General features: G+C 38.0%; 1 protein-coding gene across 3 annotated transcripts in view; it reads right to left on the bottom strand.

Annotated features, from left to right (window-relative positions):
- trpc3 (transient receptor potential cation channel, subfamily C, member 3) overlaps window positions 1-19,330 on the bottom strand; it is a 50,276-nt gene that overhangs the window by 19,282 nt on the left and 11,664 nt on the right. For all 3 annotated transcript variants that reach the window (XR_012358007.1, XR_012358008.1, XM_055177818.2), the window contains 6 exons: window positions 18,862-19,047; window positions 12,830-12,994; window positions 12,242-12,458; window positions 6,476-6,709; window positions 5,772-6,036; window positions 3,358-3,553 (listed from right to left, as the gene is read on the bottom strand). Coding sequence is in view for 1 of the 3 variants with exons in the window: in XM_055177818.2 (XP_055033793.1) it covers window positions 3,358-3,553; window positions 5,772-6,036; window positions 6,476-6,709; window positions 12,242-12,458; window positions 12,830-12,994; window positions 18,862-19,047 (1,263 nt within the window). In the remaining 2 variants the exon portion in view is untranslated. The remainder of the gene's footprint in view (window positions 1-3,357; window positions 3,554-5,771; window positions 6,037-6,475; window positions 6,710-12,241; window positions 12,459-12,829; window positions 12,995-18,861; window positions 19,048-19,330) is intronic.

Genomic DNA, 19,330 nt, shown 5'->3' with positions numbered 1-19,330 from the left:
CCCTAATAATAAATTCGAGCAAAAACAATAGGGCTTCGCACCTTTCGGTGCAGGCCATTCTGGCCTGCTCCTCGGTGCTCGGGCCCTAAAAATAATAATCCGAGCAAAAACAATAGGGCTTCGCACCTTTCGGTGCAGGCCATTCTGGCCTGCTCCTCGGTGCTCGGGCCCTAATGACATGAAAAAAGTCATGCCACGGATACGAAAACTTATAGAAATCCGTGCGAGTGACACGAAAAGACATTCGTGCTCAAGGCACGAAAAAGTTACATTTCAAATTTCAACAACTGGCAAAACATCTTTCTGACTTAAAATTTTTTTTTTTTAAAGTAATATACTTAAAGGGATACTTCACCGATTTAGCATTCAGCTTTGTATCTGTAGAAACCCGGCAGTATTACTGAATGACCATGTTTCCCTCCCTCATTTCCCCCTGAGAGGAGAGATATCTGCATTTTGGTTCTGCAAAAAAGTCCTCCGATGATGTAATATGACGATTTTTGCATCATCGCAGGACTTTTTTGCAGAACCAAAATGCAGATATCTCTCCTCTCAGGGGGAAATGATGGAGGGAAACATGGTCATTCAGTAATACTGCCGGGTTTCTACAGATACAAAGCTGAATGCTAAATCGGTGAAGTATCCCTTTAACTTTGTTAAAGTATACTACAAAAACACTTTCATTATTTTCTTAAAAATATACTTACATAAATTTGGAGGAATATTGCATTTAAATATTAACTTTTTCCCTGCCATTGACAAGTTATCTCGTCAATTAAAAGAAAACATTTGCATGAAAAAAATGTGTTCCTGATGAGTTTTTATGATTATCTGTAATACCGTATTATCTACTAGATGGCGCACTTACCCAATTTATAAAAAACTGAAGCAAAAAATTATTTATTAATTTTACACTCTGTGTATGCTTTGATAATCGTAATGAATCTGACCTCAAACTAAATTACTTCACAAAAATGGAATTATTTCAGAAAAAAAATTATTTCAGAAAAATTTTGAAGAAAAATACCTGTATTTAAGAGTACGGGTATTACAGAGAAAAAATATAGGATGAAACCTTTTTTCCTCATTTTCTTTGTTTGTTTATTGTTTGTTTGAAAGCAGAGGGTTTTTGTATGTTTATATATTTTTAGGAGAAAATTTTCCTGAAAGGCGTTTTGTGAAAATCACAAAAAATTGCCGGCGAAATGCAAATAATTCAAAATAAGTGTTCAGAGTGTCATGTGTGTTGCTCGTGTTTTCAAAATATGTGTTTGTTGCGTCATGTGAACCATGTGCATCACGTGTCTTGTCAAAACAAGTGTCCGCTGCACACGCGCCAAAACCGTTCATGACAAAAGAGGCGCTCACATTCACAAAATACACGCAAGACACTCCCTGAACAGTGTACTCTGAATATGCATGAGATTATATGGCAAACATGAGTGTCTCTTTTATCATAAACCCTTTGGACGCGTCTGCAGCAGGCACTTATTTTGACGGGGCACGTGATGCACGGGGATCACTCGACGCGCCGAACACATATTTTGAAATGACGAAACACACAGATGATGGGCTACATACATGTTGTGACGAACTTCGCATCGAGCGCCCTCGAAAAAAGAAGTCAGCGGCCACCACTGTTGAACAAGGAAGCTGATTGAGACGAAGCCTAAGACTGATAGTTAGAAAAAAGTTTACAATTCAGATGGGAGTGCACATCTCAAAGTTATCAAGTATCAAGACTAAGGCTTTGTCCACACGAAGCCGGTGCATTCCCTATCCGATCATTTTTTTTCCTTGTTCTAAAAAAATAATCCGTAAACACGAACCCACTAAAACCGACTGAAAGCGGTGTAGTATATATGCCGGACCAGTATGTGGCGCTGTAATTCTGCCACAGATATACACTATACACGAAGAAGAAGACTTTGAGCATGCGCATAACCAACGTATGGTGTTGTCCATTATCGCTTGTTGCTCACCACAATTGCATAGAAGCAATAGATTTTGCTGTAATAAAACTAGTAGGCTTTAGTAGCTTCTGTAGCACGAACACAATCACGTAGTCCGCCGTGATTGTTGTTGCTGTTACGTGTGACGCTTCCGACACGTGATGTGATGACGTTTTTTGCTTCACAAAATATACGGATTGGCTCTACAGACGAAACCGCAAGGGTGTCGATTTCAGATTTATCCACTTTAGGACTCGGTTTAAAAAAATAGCGGTTTCACTCTCTCAAAACGCCGGATCCGTGTGGACGAAACGGCAATACGATAACAAATTTACACGTATACAGTGAAATGCTTCTCCGGGTGGACAGCCCCTTAATGCCTTCTTTCTAAAAATCCGAAACATAGATCATTTGCAGAAGTATAACCGGCCAGCTAAAGTTGAAATCCTGTCTGCTGTCCTCACAAGCCCCAGGTGTCCTTCTGAAAGATCACAGCTGTGTTACTGAGACCTTTACTCGCTTGCTTGATTTTTCTCTCTTAGGGGATTATTAGAAACACAGAGGACAAAACCGAAGTGATTTCAGATAGATTTTCAGGAAAGAAATCTCCATTGACTTTTGACTATTCAATAACATGACCATGATAGAGAACTTCTTCAATTTTCACCCCTCAACGCTTGCTTTTTAAATATTTATGTATTATAAAAATAAGTCTGTTCTTTTAATTGGGGATCTTTTCAAAATCTTAGGTGACATAGAATGATTGAAGGGGGTATTTATGCTTGTTCTTTGATGTGACATGTAGACAATTTTTTTTTTGGTTTAGTCTGTAATGCCTTAGAAGCTTCCTAAAAACCTCTCTCAGAAAGCTATATTAGGATGGGGGATTTTAAACGTGTGGTTTTGTACCTATTTGGCATCCCATTTGTGCCTATAACTGGCAACCTCATTATAAAATGCAAGCATTTGATGCTGTTTGACGGCCTTTGCTGTCATTCAAAAGAATGCAAACGTCGCTGTCCTAAGAACACAGACAGACCAAAAGTTTACAGACAGAAGAGCACACCTTGGAACGCGACTCACCATTTTGCCTTGAACTTCGCGAACACTGCTGCAATTTACTTCCCTTTCGAGGCGAGAGGCCGGATGTATGCAAATTATTTTGAAGAGGAGGGAATTGAATGAGAGTGGGGGGAGTGAGATGCTTTTTACGTAACACGTATAAGTTGTTCAGATTTCTGGCGGACATTTCTAAACGAGGAATTTCTTTGAAACAGAGATGTTGAGAATGTCTAGCACTTTTCGTTGGTTCGTGAATGCGGGTAGACTACCGTTATTTAACTAAGACAAAGTAAAAACTTTTTTTCTCTGTCACCTTTAAACAGAGTTTGTAAACGCAACTTACCTCTATCTCCTGGTAGGAGCTGTTTATCATGGCAATCAACATGTTGAGAAGAACCACCACCATGGTAACATTGTAAATCCCATACAGCACGTAACCAATGTTCTCAATAAATTTGTGATCATATTTTAAAACCACAGAGGACACCTCAGACAGCCCGAATATAGACCAGAACAGAGTCTTAAAACTCTCCTCAACCCTGTGAACAGAAAAATGTGTGTGGAAGTCAGAAAGAAGATGGTACAGTGTTTCCAAGCATGCTTCTTATGCATCTCTATTGCTACTGCTAAAGATTTAAACAAAACCACTGATACTGTAGTAATACATTTCACATCATGTGTCTCTGTTGAGCAGAAATACTGTTAAACATCCGGCTTACTAGTGGACAAATTTCCAACACTCTTTAACACACAATTGTTTTAAAAAAAAAAACTTATTGTATGCTGTTCAATTCTCTTCAGCTTCAAATTTTTTTTGGCCTGTAGTGTACTGTAGCCTTGTGTTCATTATTGGTTCTCGAGGGAAGATGTTCAGTGTCCCTCATTTATAAGTTGCTTTGAATTAAACTTTGAATTGAATCTGCTGAATGAATAGATGTACATGTACAAGTCTAGACTTGCACCGAGCCATATCTAGAGATAAAAAAATAACTGAGAGTGGGCGAGAGAGTGAACTCTTTCAACCTGGGCCAAAACAACACTAGCATTGTGCTGGGGGGTTTGTACAGACAGTCAGCATTCACTTTATCTTCAGGAGATCTAACAGTAACACGTTACAATAAGGTTGTATTAGTAAACATTAGTAAATGCATTGACTAACATGAACAAATAGTTTTTAAAATGTATTAATTTTTGTTAATGTCAGTACACACTACAAAAAGAGACTTTCTTACTTTTACAAATGTATTAATAATTGTTAAAATTAACATGAACTATTAATAAATACAGAATTGTTCATTATAGTTCATCTTAGCTAATGCATTACTAATTGTTAACAAATACAACCTTATTGTTAAGTGTTATCGATCTAACAGTAGTTTTATATTGAAATGTATACTCACCTAAAGGATTATTAGGAACACCATACTAGTACTGTGTTTGACCCCCTTTCGCGCTCAGAACTGCCTTAATTCTACGTGGCATTGATTCAACGAGGTGCTGAAAGCATTCTTTAGAAATGTTGGTCCATATTGATAGGATAGCATCTTGCAGTTGATGGAGATTTGTGGGATGCACATCCAGGGCACGAAGCTTCCATTCCACCACATCCCAAAGATGCTCTATTGGGTTGAGATCTGGTGATTGTGGGGGCAATTTTAGTACAGTGAACTCATTGTCATGTTCAAGAAACCAATTTGAAATGATTGGAGCTTTGTGACATGGTGCATTATCCTGCTGGAAGTAGCCATCAGAGGATGGGTACATGGTGGTCATAAAGGGATAGACATGGTCAGAAACAATGCTAAGGTAGGCCGTGGCATTTAAACGATGCCCAATTGGCACTAAGGGGCCTAAAGTGTGGAAAGAAAACATCCCCCACACATTACACTCTCACCAACAGCCTTCACAGTGGTAACAAGGCATGATAGATCCATGTTCTCATTCTGTTTACGCCAAATTCTACCTCTATCATCTGAATGTCTCAACAGAAATCGAGACTCATCAGACCAGGCAACATTTTTCCAGTCTTCAACTGTCCAATTTTGGTGAGCTCGTGCAAATTGTAGCCTCTTTTTCCTATTTGTAGTGGAGATGAGTCGTACCCGGTGGGGTCTTCTTCTGTTGTAGTCCATACGCCTCAAGGTTGTGTGTGTTGTGGCTTCACAAATGCTTTGCTGCATACCTCGGTTGTATCGAGTGGTTATTTCAATCAAAGTTGCTCTTCTATCAGCTTGAATCAGTCGGCCCATTCTCCTCTGACCTCTAACATCAACAAGGCATTTTCGCACACAGGACTGCCGCATACTGGATGTTTTTCCATTTTCACACCATTCTTTGTAAACCCTAGAAATGGTTGGGCATAAAAATCCCAGTAACTGAGCAGATTTCTTTCCCATTCTGATTTTCAGTTTGGAGTTCAGGAGATTGTCTTGACCAGGACCACACCCCTAAATGCACACACTGAAGCAACTGCCATGTGATTGGTTGATTAGATAATTGCATTCATGAGAAATTGAACAGGTGTTCCTAATAATCCTTTAGGTGAGTGTATAATATTTGTACAAATGTACAAATCATTAACATTTCACTACTTCAACAGCGTTCCATTTTTTAACTAAACTCTGCAAACAAAAATATAGCACCAGTTATTGTTTTAAGTTGAGCAAAATATTCCAAAAGTCATTCGATAAAAAGGCAGATACATTTCAAAATGTGTTAAAATGACAATAAATGTGGCAGGGCATGTCTGACACTCACGTGGTGAAGGCGGGGTTAACCTTTGCCCCCAGGTAGTAGGAATAGAGGATGAACATGCCAATCATAAATGCGAGGAAGACCATGATGAAGAGGACCATGAACTTGAAGATGTCCTTCACTGTGCGGCCCAGGGAGATCTGGAGGGGTCCGAAACTCTCATTGGCCGGAAGAATGTAGGCGATACGAGAGAAGCTCAGGACCACGGCGATGGCGTACAGACCCTCCGATATCAGCTGAGGATCTGAGGGAAGCCACTTGTCTCTTGCTAAGAGAAAAAAAAAATTCACACATTGAGAAATCACATAGCTGATAATTATATGCATGTGTGAACAATGTAAAAATTGTTTTACTTTGATTTTTACTAATGCGATGTTGGCGGAGCATGGTGTTACCATGGAGTTTGACTTTTCCAAGGAACACAATGCTGATAAAAAACTATGTACAGTATAGACTGGGGACAAACTAAGTGTTTAAAGGTGCTGCATGCTTAAAACTATTCAGTTGTTGTATAAGAAATGGCAAAATTATTGTTTTTACCAAAATCTCACCATCTTCTTTTGACCTCTGGTTGGATAAATACCGCAAGAGGTCATTTAAGATGGATTGTCCTGGGATATTTAAATAGTTTACACCATGCCCGTAGGAGAGATGCAGTGAGACATGTTTGTCTCTCGAGACTGGCTGAGTTACAGATTTAATCTCACCATATGTAAAGTATTTGATGTCTGGAGGAAGTGTGACCAATGAGAGGTCTGGTGCGTGGATCTTCTCATCCACATACGCCTGGGCTTTCATGGCCTGCAGGAAGGCAAAGAACCGGGCGGTGAATGCTGCGATAAAAATGGACAGCATGCCAAAATCTAGAACGTTCCAGAGCTGCATGATGTATTCTCTTGGTCCCTCTGTCCAGAGTTCCTTACACTCCGACCACATCATTCCTAAAGAAAACAGACAGATATGGTACATTTTAAGAGCAATATCAACATAAATAAAAGACAAAGAAATAAAACCACTTTTCATTTAAGACAATATATCTAGATATGAACCTCAGATGCAAAACCCTCTAAGTGCATGCAAAATCTGCACTTTAAAAAAGTCTCCAGTCACTCTTCAATGTCCTTTCCAAATAAAGATAAAGCATTAAAAAATGTAGGTCATAATCCATTAAACCTCATTTAACTGGGTGAAAAACTCTTGCACCTTGACGTACGCGTGTCATTGTTCATCCAATTCTTCTTCCGTGCACTTAGAGGACTTTGGTGTAAAATCGACATGGTGTTTAACAGATTCAGCCAACTGACCAGTATTCCTGAATGCCTGAGGTCAGAATTAAGATGTGCCGCAAAAGTATTTGAAGAGTTTGGTTCCAAAACGCAATAAATCCATTTTGACAAATTTTGGTAAAAACGTGTTTTCTATACCAAGAAAGTGACAAGATGAAAACAACTATTTTCTGTTACAAACTTTCACATAGCATCTTTAGGTTATAAAAACATAAAAAATTCAAATCCATAAGTTGATTTTCAAAGATTTATTATAAAAACTGATTATTTTTTCCACAAAATGCAATAAATCCATGACAAGTTTTTATTCAAAATGCTATAAATCTATTGAATCAATAGCCTATATAAATGTGCATTCATCTTTGCCATGTTATATTCATTTAGTTGACTAGTTGTACACACTAATTAAAAATATAAACATTAATGTCATTAATCAAAACACTTACTTTGTCATATTAAGATCACTGTCATTGCGGTTACGTCGTCGCTTAACGTCTTTCAAAGAGATCAGCTGTAAAATGTTTTTGGTCCTGCTCGATTTTCGTTGACTTTGAGTAAAATTAAATGTAAAGTTTTTCATAAGATCCTCTGGGGTCAATGTGTTAGCATGAGAAGCTTGATGCTGTCGGGAGAACAAGCACCCGTCTCCCGAGTGCCTCTCAGGGAAATTGTTAGATGCTGATGGCTTACGTTTCTTTCCCATCACAGAAAACCATCACAGGTTTAGCGATGCAATTAAAGTATTATTTTGTTTTGTTTGTTGATCACGTAGTACAAAGTAGATGAGGAAAACCAGGACTCCGTGTACTCAGCGCGTCCGCCATTGTTTGTTTACATTGCGTGAACGGTGGGTTGTAATATCAGAAATGGATTTATTGCATTCTGTAAAAAAGGGGGAGTGGCGTTTGTCGCATTTTGGTAAAAAAGGGAGAAAAGATGACAGAATAACACGGCGGGTATTGGATTTTGCGTAAAATTAAAAATTTTCCTTTTACTACTGACCTGATATAATGCTGATTTTGGCAGTAACTCATTTTTTTCAAAAATGGCGTTTATTGCGTTTTGGAACCAAACTCTTCATTTGTTGAATGTTAATACGTGCCAAGAGCATTTGGTCAGTTAATATCTTTATTATTTTTACGGAGGTGGCATTTAGCAGCTTTTGCACCTGAGGTCTTCATACAAGTATATACCTTTCATTACATCAGTAAGAAGTGAATTTGGCTGGGGGTGTTATGAAAATAATGCCACCATGCTTAAAACATTTTTATACGCAACTTTATTTCTAAATTTCTTTAGATGACTACAGCTAGTTCTTGGTAGGTTATATAAGATTTACAGATTGAATCAGAATGATAAATGCAATTTTTTATCAAAAGATATAAGAAGAAAAGAGAGAGAATGTGTGTGTGTTATGAGTGATAGAGCTGCAATAGACAATGGCAGAGCCGGAGGAGAACTGTTTGAGTGACATGATGAATTAAAGTGAAGCCTCAGCAAATTCGATGAACTAGATTTGCAGTGAACTTATTTAATCTTGAATCTAAGTAAAAAGGAATGCCAAAGGAAATATAAGTAATGAACTTTCTTCACAGACTGAAATCTAGCTGGGTAAAATAGATTCAAGCATGATTGTTGAAACGTATTATAGCACACTTCTCATATTTCTCTCTCTTAGGATAAATATAGTTGAGAATTGTTTTACTCACTTTTGTAACTAGCTTTGAATGTATGAATGCATCTGCTAAATGCCTAAATGCAAATTATGATCTTCAGCTTTAAAACATATAAATCCAATATTTATAATTATAAACCCAACAGAATGTCCTAAGAATGTGTGAGAACAGCGAGCTTGTGATGGAAAAAGAATTTCAAAGGTTTGGGTTTATGAGCGTAACACTGAGCGCTCAACCATCACCACACTTTAATGAATCTTTCAACCATCTCTTTCCTAATGTTTTACTGTATGAACACAATAAATCACAACTGACCGTTTTATTCTCACTACAGTGACTCGGTATCAATCTGTACGTAACAGACCAAATCCTCAACCCACCTTTAAACTCATTTCAGTTTGCCCTAATGTTTTCACCATAAGCACCACAAAGAGGGTGGACAATATAAAAAATGATGTTTGGTCGATGTGGGAATTAAATCAAATGAATTAAAAGTTCCTTCAAAACTCTGCTGTAGTTTCTTTTTCAGTTTTAAGCTGAAAAATATTTGCTCACATCAAATGGATAAAGTTCTAAACCGCAAAGCAATCTGTTGTCACCACTAATAATGATGCACTGCCTGCTTAAGTCTTAGCTTTTTAAAATCTGTTCTGCCTTTCGAAATATGACGTTGATGAATGAAAGTGCCAACGTTTGGTTGCTCATTTTCTAAAAGATGTTCTTTTATTTCCGTGAGAAGACAGTTGAGAAGTGACTTTTGAACATATCAAACTAACTAGAGGCTACTAACTTGTTTAAAAGTCCATTGTCGATTGACATTATATACAATATTTTCAAGATGGAAAGGATTACTTTCGCTTTAAAGGTGCAGTGTGTAAATTTTAGACGCATCTATTGGTGAGGTTGCGAATTGCAACCAATGGCGTAGTCCACTGCTCACCCCTTGCTTTTGAAACACATAGAGAAGCTACGGTAGCTGCCACCTGACAAACATGTCATCGACAGTGACAACTTAGTAAAAAAATCGTCTGTTAAGGGCTTCTGTAGAAAAATGGCGGCACAAAATGGTGACATCCATGTAAGGGGACCCTCTTTGTATGTAGATAAAAAGGTCTCGTTCTAAGGTAATAAACACATAACGGTTCATTATGAAAGGTCTTTGTACACCCCTGATAATATAGTTTTGTATATTAATTAGCATTTCTGTCAAGAGATCCTTTTAAAAATTACACACTGCACCTTTAAGATTGCAACAGGAAACTTTTTTGAAAAGATGGGAAAGATCACTCCAGATCACTCCATTACGTCCATAATTTGTTTAAAGGGGATTTTTTCCCCTTATTATTCTCCCTATTCACCTCTTGGTTGAGAGATTCATGAGTCATTGAGGGTTACCCCATCATGTTTGTTTTAGTTCTCAGTTGGAATTTACTATGTTAAAAAATGCTTATATTAATGTAATGTAGAAGGAAGACCTTAAGGGTCCCTGCTTACTTCGATACTGGGTACCGAGTTTGTGATTCTTTTCTTGTTGTCGTTTTTATTTATTTATTTTTTGTGTAGGGGTTAATGTTATATATTGGCAGATGGCTTTATGAGAAGTTTGACAGGTATTTTCATTGACAACATTGTATGGAACTGAATAATCAAAATAAAAAAGAATTTAAAAAAAAGTCCACTAAAGCACTTTTTCCAGGCCAGTGTATTTTTTCAGGTGTTTCCAGTGTCACATTTTTAAACAACATTTTTACTGGGTGGCAAGAGTTGATAAATGTTTAACTTATTTTCAAAACACTTGGCCCCTCAATGTAACTTTCACTCAGTGGTCCAATCACAGTGAAGGAGGGGCGGGACAAATACTCCAAAAACCAACCAGCGCATTGTACAACGACTAATAAACAAAACAGAAGTATCACAGAAACAAAAGTGCCTAAGATATTTAATATTGACAATATGCGTCACTGGTATTGATATGAATAGGGGAGATCGCAGCGGTCAATATGATCGCTCTAGTTCCGCCTTCCAGTAAAGAGAACCAATCGTCAACCGTTAAAGAATGACATCCGCTGGCCGAGGGACTTTGCAAATGCACAGTATATGACAGGTCTTGCAGTAACAAGACCTGGAGGTGGGAGAGAGAGGTGTCTGCAGAACAAAAAGATGGGTTTCCCAATTTTGGGGTGTTTTCAAACTGAAATAGGTGTTTTTCCACCTCTTTGTCTCAAATTGAGTGGGCGATTCCCAAATGCATTTTTTTTCGAGAAGGAGGTTTCTCAAAGTACAGGTCTCTGCGGAACAAAAAGGGGGGCCTTTCCTAATTTTGGGGAGGTATCAGACTGGGATTAAGCATTTTTTAACCATCCAATCAAAAAAGTACGGAAGCTCTGAAATAGGGGTGTAACGATAAACCATGCAAATGCACGTGTTACGGTGAAATCCCGGCACATCCAAAAGCCAGGGGGCGCTCTCGTGCAGAAACACTCTTTGTGCCACAGAAGAAGTAGCATTACAAATGCTATTCCAGGAAATGTCTACAGGAATATTTATATCGCTGTTCTTCAAATTATTTCAGGTATTTTCATGATAATAAGGAATATTATGAATGATTTTGTTTAACAAGTGCTTTTTTAAATGCACGTTATAAACGACTCCGCCTCATAATGATTTTAGATTGATAAGGACTTCCTACCGACCAAATGCCGTAGTACACACACAAGCTGTGCATGAAACACACAATCGCAGCCTTGTGATTCAGAATCGATTTCAGACAGGCATTTTAATGGGACAAACGATTAATCGTTACAGCCCTACCCTGAAAAGCCATCCATCATAATTTTTTATTTTGCGTGTCCTGTTGATCAATGATTTATGTACAAAAAAAAGAAATAAAAAAGAATACATTGTGTATGGAAACATTTTCTTTACGAATATGATAAAGGAAACGTATGACATAATTTTAAGTCGCTAAAAGGGAAGGCAACCACATCAATAATGTAATTCAGTCAGAAAAATAAAATATGTAAAGGAATACAAACTATTTATTGTGCCAAAATTACAAAAAAAGAAAGATTATTTGGTGTAACCAGAGACCTATACTTCGGAGGTGCTGCAAACATGGTGGCACAGTGACGCAACTTCCTTAAAAAGATTTTGAAAGTGCTCAGCTGAAGAAGTGCTGGAAAGCGTCTACAGCTGGCATTTTCAGATGCGTTTAAACGATTCAGTGGACATAAAGCCTTACATTGTATAATGTGAACCAAAAAATTCATAAAACATATGCTTTAACATTAACCATATAGTTACTTAAGAGAGCAAATACCTAAATCTAAATCTAATCCACTCTAAAACAAACTCTCAAGTGTAAGCGACTGAAGGCTTCATTGATCACCCTGCTGCTTTTCTGAGCTTTGGTCCTGGAGTGAAGAGCTCTATTTCTGATCTTGGTCCTACTTAACTAAAATCAAATAATTTACATTTTAATTTCAACTCTTGTCGAGAGAAAACGCATTACCTGCTACCCAGACCATAATGAGGATTTCTGTCCATGTGAATTGAGTGGTCTTGACTCTGAAGATCTGAAGAGGATAATCGGTGACAGTGACATTGGGAAGTGTGGTGATGCCTTCAAACCGGTCAGAAGCGTTGAACACCAGCAGGCACAAGAAGATGATAAAAGAGGCAGCGTGGGCAACAAACTTCATGAAGGGACTTCGCAGTATCTTACCGAGCTGAGGATAAAAGGTTGGATAAGAGGTTTCGAAAATGAAATGACTAGAAATAAATGGACATGTTGGCAACTTAACACCTGATGCCAAATCTCAACTTAACTTTAAACATTAGTCAATATTTTCAAGACAATACTTCAAAGTGAGTATTTACTTAAACAGCAGGCCACTCACGTTTGAAGGTCAGTGAAGACCAGTTATGGTCAGAGGCAGATATGGCCATACATATAAAACATATTGATTTATACCAAGAAAACTCTGGCCATATCTTTAAAATTGTGTAATGGTTCTTGTATAAATGTGATTTAAGGTTAAGGCATGATAGTCTTTTGTATTCATAAAGTCTATTGAAAACATTTTCAGGAGCATCTTACCCTACTGCATGGGGCAAACCAATACCCCACTGCCAGCAGTGGAAGCCCAAGGGCCACAACCAGCACCACCAGACACTTTACTGCAGTGGTTTGTTCCCGAAGACCAGACAGATTCTCATACCAGATCGTCAGTAACTGTTGCTGGCAGTTTGGATGGGCAACAAACTAAGGAAAAGTAAAAGAAGAATTAAACTTTCTACAGCAAACACAAAGCTAGTCTATGTATTTCAGAATCATAAAACAAATCTTAAGAAACTCACTGTGATGGTTTTTATTTTTTGATATATTATATATACATTTTTAAAAAATTATATATAAATAAAAAAATCTGAAATAAATATGTGTGTGTGGTTAAATATACATAATAATTATACACAGCAGAAACTCATATATTATGTCAAAAATCACTTTTATTTTGTAGGCTGTTTTGCCCAGCACTATTTTTTATGTTACTTTAACTTAAAAATGTAAAAAGAATTAAGTTCAACAATTTTAACCTAAAATAGTAGGTTGAACTGACTTGCAAAACCAAGTTGTTTTAACTTCGTGCTGCATTTTTATTTACAGTGTACATACATGTACAACAATAGCTTGTGTTTGATTCCAGACAGGATGCCAACTGGTTATAAAAACAAGACTTGTACAGCCATAAACTTTGAAATATGGAATTACGTGCAATGATGTCATCCAAAGTGTACTTAATGCGTCAACAAACCATCACCATCAAGATATTACAACTTACACAACATCTGATTTGGAGCGTGTACCGGATGTTGACAGAAGATATTGACATTTTTATGTTTTGTAGGCCCACTTACAAAAATGAAATTGGAGGGCTGGAGCATATATCATTCCTAACACTGGAGAGGACAGTAAAGAGAGCCTATAAAGAGCCAATCCAGTCCCAATGATGAAATGATTACTGGTTCAGAACACAACTGATGCATCTCTGTTGAAAAACCAAATAAAAACGTCCCACATGTCAAATTTCCGGTGTAAATATGCTGTGCCCTTGGTAACCACTTTATTACGCCTTTAATTATGTATGTTTCACAAGTTTGCAGATGCAAGCTGTGCTGCTCCACTACTTGATGCACCATCACCAGGCATACCTGCCTTCGTTGCCATGCCCAATCTGCCTGCGCTGACCAATCCATGAACACGCTGACCAGCACACTAGCTACGCCCTATTTCATAACTTAGAAAGTAATTTCACTTTTTAACAAATAATAAGGTTTACGTGGATATACACTCACCTAAAGGATTATTAGGAATACCTGTTCAATTTCTCATTAATGTAATAATCTAATCAACCAATCACATGGCAGTTGCTTCAATGCATTTAGGGGTGTGTTCCTGGTCAAGACAATCTCCTGAACTCCAAACTGAATGTCAGAATGGGAAAGAAAGGTAATTTAAGCTATTTTGAGCTTGGCATGGTTGTTGGTGCCAGACGGGCCGGTCTGAGTATTTCACAATCTGCTCAGTTACTGGGATTTTCACGCATAACCATTTCTAGGGTTTACAAAGAATGGTGTGAAAAGGGAAAACATACAGTATGCGGCAGTCCTGTGGGCAAAAATGCTTTGTTGATGCTAGAGGTCAGAGGAGAATGGACCGACTGATTCAAGCTGATAGAAGAGCAACTTTGACTGAAATAACCATTCATTACAATCAAGGTATGCAGCAAAGCATTTGTAAGGCCACAACACGCACAACCTTGAGGCAGATGGGCTACAACAGCAGAAGACCCCACCGGGTATCACTCATCTCCACTACAAATAGGAAAAAGAGGCTACAATTTGCTACAATTCACTGTACTAAAATGGCCCCAACAGTCACCAGATCTCAACCCAATAGAGCATCTTTGGGATGTGGTGGAACGGGAGCTTCGTTCCGTGGATGTGCATCCCACAAATCTCCATCAACTGCAAAATGCTATCCTATTAATATTGGCCAAAGAATGCTATCAGCACCTTGTTGAATCAATGCTACGTAGAATTAAGGCAGTTCTGAAGGCGAAATGCGAACAAATTAATCAAAGTCTTAAAGCCTCCCTAAACTAAAAAATGCACTTTTAAATGGGTTTCTACCAGAAAATGAGTCGCTAGTGTGTGTGCAGAAACATCCTGTAATTATCCAAATCCATCTATTCTACTTTGTGTAATCTCCTTTAAACCGCAACAGTCACACATGTGTAAGCGCATGTGTAAGCGCTCTACCCCCTACTTTGCATACGCTGATGGGAACAGAAGCTTTCTTTGCATTTAAAGAAACACACACAAAAACAGCACATTTTTATTGCAGCCATTAATGGCCATGTTCAACATTGTATAATGAAAGATCTGTGGTGTATTTTGAGCTAAAACTTTACAGACACATTCTGGCGATACCAGAGACTATTTTAATATGGCTGAAAACACCTAGTTTAGGGGCTCTTTAAAGGTTAATGTGTTTTTTAGCGCTATTGCAAATTGCAAAAAATCAATTTCTGCGAACTTCATATTAGAAGGCCCGTTGTGTATGTACATAAAAACGGAAATTAAACAATACAGTTCATTATTTAAGGCCTATACACCACTGATAATATATGATGTATGTGTATTATATATTGCATTTCTGTCAAGAGATCCTTTCAAAAGTTACACAGTGCACATTTAAGTCTCCTCAAAAGTGCATGCTGGTTACATGAGAACAGTAAGTCCCCCACAATCCATTCTAATACGAAACGCCCACTTCTTACACTCAATCAATTCTCTATGGATAAGGCCCTTTAACTTACAAATCTTTGACGGTGGGATGACTTCTTGTACTTATTTGATAACTAGCATGTCATGTTTATGAAACGTGAAACGTTTTCTGGAGCACAGATAAACACACACCAATACACAAGCTGTCTGTAAAGAGGATGAATACAGCACCAGCCTCCCATGTGTTTGGCATTCTGTATTAAGGTAGTAGGTTAATTAATATGAATCCTCGGGGAATAACAGGTGTTAATTTCACGGCCGTCCTATAAAGCCCGTCCTGCCTGATTAATAAGGTCCAGAATAAATGACTTGAAATACATGCACATAATTATATAAAAGAATGTGAATTAAGAAAAAGAGAGCAACTATGAATAGAAGACAACCATTCTATTACTGAAAAAGAGAGAAAGATAAAGTATTTTGGAATGGGGACAGACTGTTTCAAATAACCAAAAAATGCTGCAATGCTGCATACAAGTTTAATCAAATTGGTCATGCAAGTCAATTGAACCTACTATATGAAGATTCTGACTAGGTTGAGTCAGTGGATGCTACACATTATTTTACATTATTAAACTTAAATTTTTAAAGGAACACACCGACTTTCGGGACTTTAGCTTATTCACTGTATCCCCCAGAGTTAGATCAGTTCATACATAGCTTTTTCATCTCTGTGCGTACCATAACTCTGTCTGACGCACCCACCGCTAGTCTAGCTTAGCACAAAGACTGGAAGTAAATGGCTCCAGCTAGCATACTGCTCCCAATAAGTGACAAAATAACGCCAACATTTTTCTATTTATATGTTGTAATTTGTATAGTGTACAGCGTGTACAAATAACAAGGTTATATGCGCCATCTTTTACCCATATACATACTGGGAACTATATTCTCAGAAGGCGAAGCACTGTTACTTGGGCGGAGGGATTTGCTCGCAGCACCCGAGAACCACGTGGTGAAGAGCAGAGAGTTCGCGCAAATGTATACAGTTAAAAGATGGTTGTGTCTCATATGACCTTGTTATTTGTACATGCTGTGACTATACAAATCACAACATATTTAGGAAAATGTTGCCGTTATTTTTCACTCATTGAAAGCAGTATGCTGGCCGGAGCCATTTACTTCCGTTCTTTGTGCTAAGCTAGGCTAGCAGTAGGTGCATCAGACAGAGTTACGGCACACACGTAGATAAACAAGGTATGTATGGACTTATTTAACTCTGGGGGATATGGTGAATAAACTAAAGTCCCAAAAAGTCGACATGTTCCTTTAAACAAAACAAGAAACTTATGTTGATATGACTTTTTTACAGTGTATTTAATAACTATATTGCAGTAATACCAGTATTGAAGAAAACCAAATGCAAAATGTACCAAATAGCATGATATTATTGAGTTTTTGGGCATGTTATAACAACAATATGATTATCATCCTTTATGATCATTAATTTAGAGAAATCATACAGCAGAACTATAAGCTAAGGGCTCACACAGTCTAACGGAGTTTAAATAGTTTTTAATCTCTTAAAAATATCCCCAGGGTTTAGTGTAATTTAATAAACCTGTGACTGCTTCCATCTACCATCATTAGCACACAGGCTTACTCATTTACAAACAGATGCCCTGGGATCACAACAAGATTCCCTGGAATAAGAATTTGTCCCTACAGACCTATCAACGTTAAAACACCTCCATCCATCCATCCCTCGTGTTAATATCTTAATGCCAACGTCAGCAGCGTATATACGCTGAAGTGAGAGTTTGTGCTAAGTGAATGATGGACAACCCATCCGCATGGTCGCGTGACAGATAGAGGGCAAAAAATGTATGAAAGTAAAATATTGCCTGTGGTTGTGGATGGCTGTTAATCCCACACTAGATGTAAAAATGCTCTCAGTGTGCAAGATTTAGGGCTTGTACATATCTACGGCTTTCTGAAGACGCTGAAGGTCATTTGTGGTGTCTGCAAAGGCAGAATTATTCGCTTAGGGATTTCACCTTAAATATTTATTTTCATAATAAAACTTTGTGCCACCATGAATGAACCTCAAATCATAGCTCACTGAAGACAGATGTGCTGTTACATTTCTAAGTAAAAAGACTTTCACTTAAACCCCCCATAGACATTGATTTATTTGAATTTTTCTTATGAATGCATAAAAAGGAATTTCTATCATTCTCATTCCTATTATTTCTTCCATGCTACATTGTAAAATCTCAACTTATCACAGGTCAAAACTTAAAACAGTAGGTTGAATTGACGAAACCAAGTTGTTTTAAATTCATGCTGCATATTTTTTTTACAGCGTATCAATAAAAACCTCTGCTGGTTTAACTGTTTCCAGAATAATTTCATGGCTCAACTGTTTTAACAGCAGTATGGAGAGCATGATGGACTCCGACACTGCGGTTCAAACTCACAACCTTTTTTCTTATGAACCCACAGAGCATTTCACACAGATGGGTCAACAATTTGCATCCTCACTGCATGCTTACAACTTTCAATTTAACAGGCTGCCAACTGAGTGCACTTCTCAGTTATCTACTGTGGTGAACAAAAAATGACTGCGGACATCAAATTACTCATCGTAATGTGGCAGCTTGACTTTAAACTCATTTCCTAAAACAACCACAGGCCCCAAACTCGACCCCCTCCTCCTGGGAGGTGTTTAGGGCTTTGAAAATCTCATCTTTAAATTGCACTTCAGGTCAGGGTCACTGCGTTACGGATGCTCACTGCTGGACCGTGTGGCTGTTAGCCTGATTAACGCTCTATCGGATTATGTTCATGAGTCCTCGGGAGGCTGCGTCGGTGTGTTTGGAGGAATGAAAGTGTCTGTTGGCTGATTAAACAAAACTAAGTGGATATAGAGGATTAGTCACACTTACACGACACAAGTGATTAATGGACGTCTCTTTATCTACTCTCTCTCTCTCTCTCTCTCTCTCTCTCGCCAGTCAACATTCTCATCAGCATATTCTGCATAAAATTGAAGGCATTCATCACCCAATATCTTCTTAGACAAGGTACACGGTGTCCCAAGCACAGTTAAAGCAATGCAGCTTTGGCAGATATCACTTCTTCAATCACAAGTCATGAATTTCAGAAGAGTTTCATGAAGTCATGTCAGAAGCACATATTCTGGTCAGTCATTTCCGCAACAAAAGACTCCCAGTGATAACACATACTGATAAAATGTATAGCTTGAACTGATAGCATCAAAAAAGGTCAAGTGAACTGTGAAATGCTTTTAAAAGTGTGAACTACTAGACAAGCACTTGCCTTTTTAACCTCATATTTAATGGCCAGTTTGACTCTGCTGAGCAGCGAGCGATGATGTTGCCCTTCTTCCAACTCTGCTGAGATATCTCCATTCAGAATGGCCTCCACTTCCTCAGTGTCTCGGCACAGGTCCAGAACACCAACCACAAAGTCTTTACACTGCATAGACAATCTTCTGTAGTCATTCTGAGAGAGAGAGAGAGAGAGAGAGAGAGAGAGAGAGAGAGAGAGAGAGAGAGAGAGAGAGAGAGAGAGAGAGAGAGAGAGAGAGAGAGAGAGAGAGAGACATTGACTCTAAACATGGTGCAAAAACAAAACAAAACAAAACTTAACAACAGTTCCTGGGGCGTGCCGGATGGAGAATAATTGAAATCCAGTTTATTCAGGAATTTCACCAAGATCTGGCACTACAAGGAAACATGATGGAGTTTATTAGTCTTTCACAGAGGTATTTATAGAGTCATGTGAG

This window comes from Misgurnus anguillicaudatus, chromosome 16, assembly GCF_027580225.2.
Source record: "Misgurnus anguillicaudatus chromosome 16, ASM2758022v2, whole genome shotgun sequence".
Classification (NCBI taxonomy): domain Eukaryota; kingdom Metazoa; phylum Chordata; class Actinopteri; order Cypriniformes; family Cobitidae; genus Misgurnus; species Misgurnus anguillicaudatus.
This window is presented reverse-complemented; position numbering and strand designations above follow the sequence as displayed.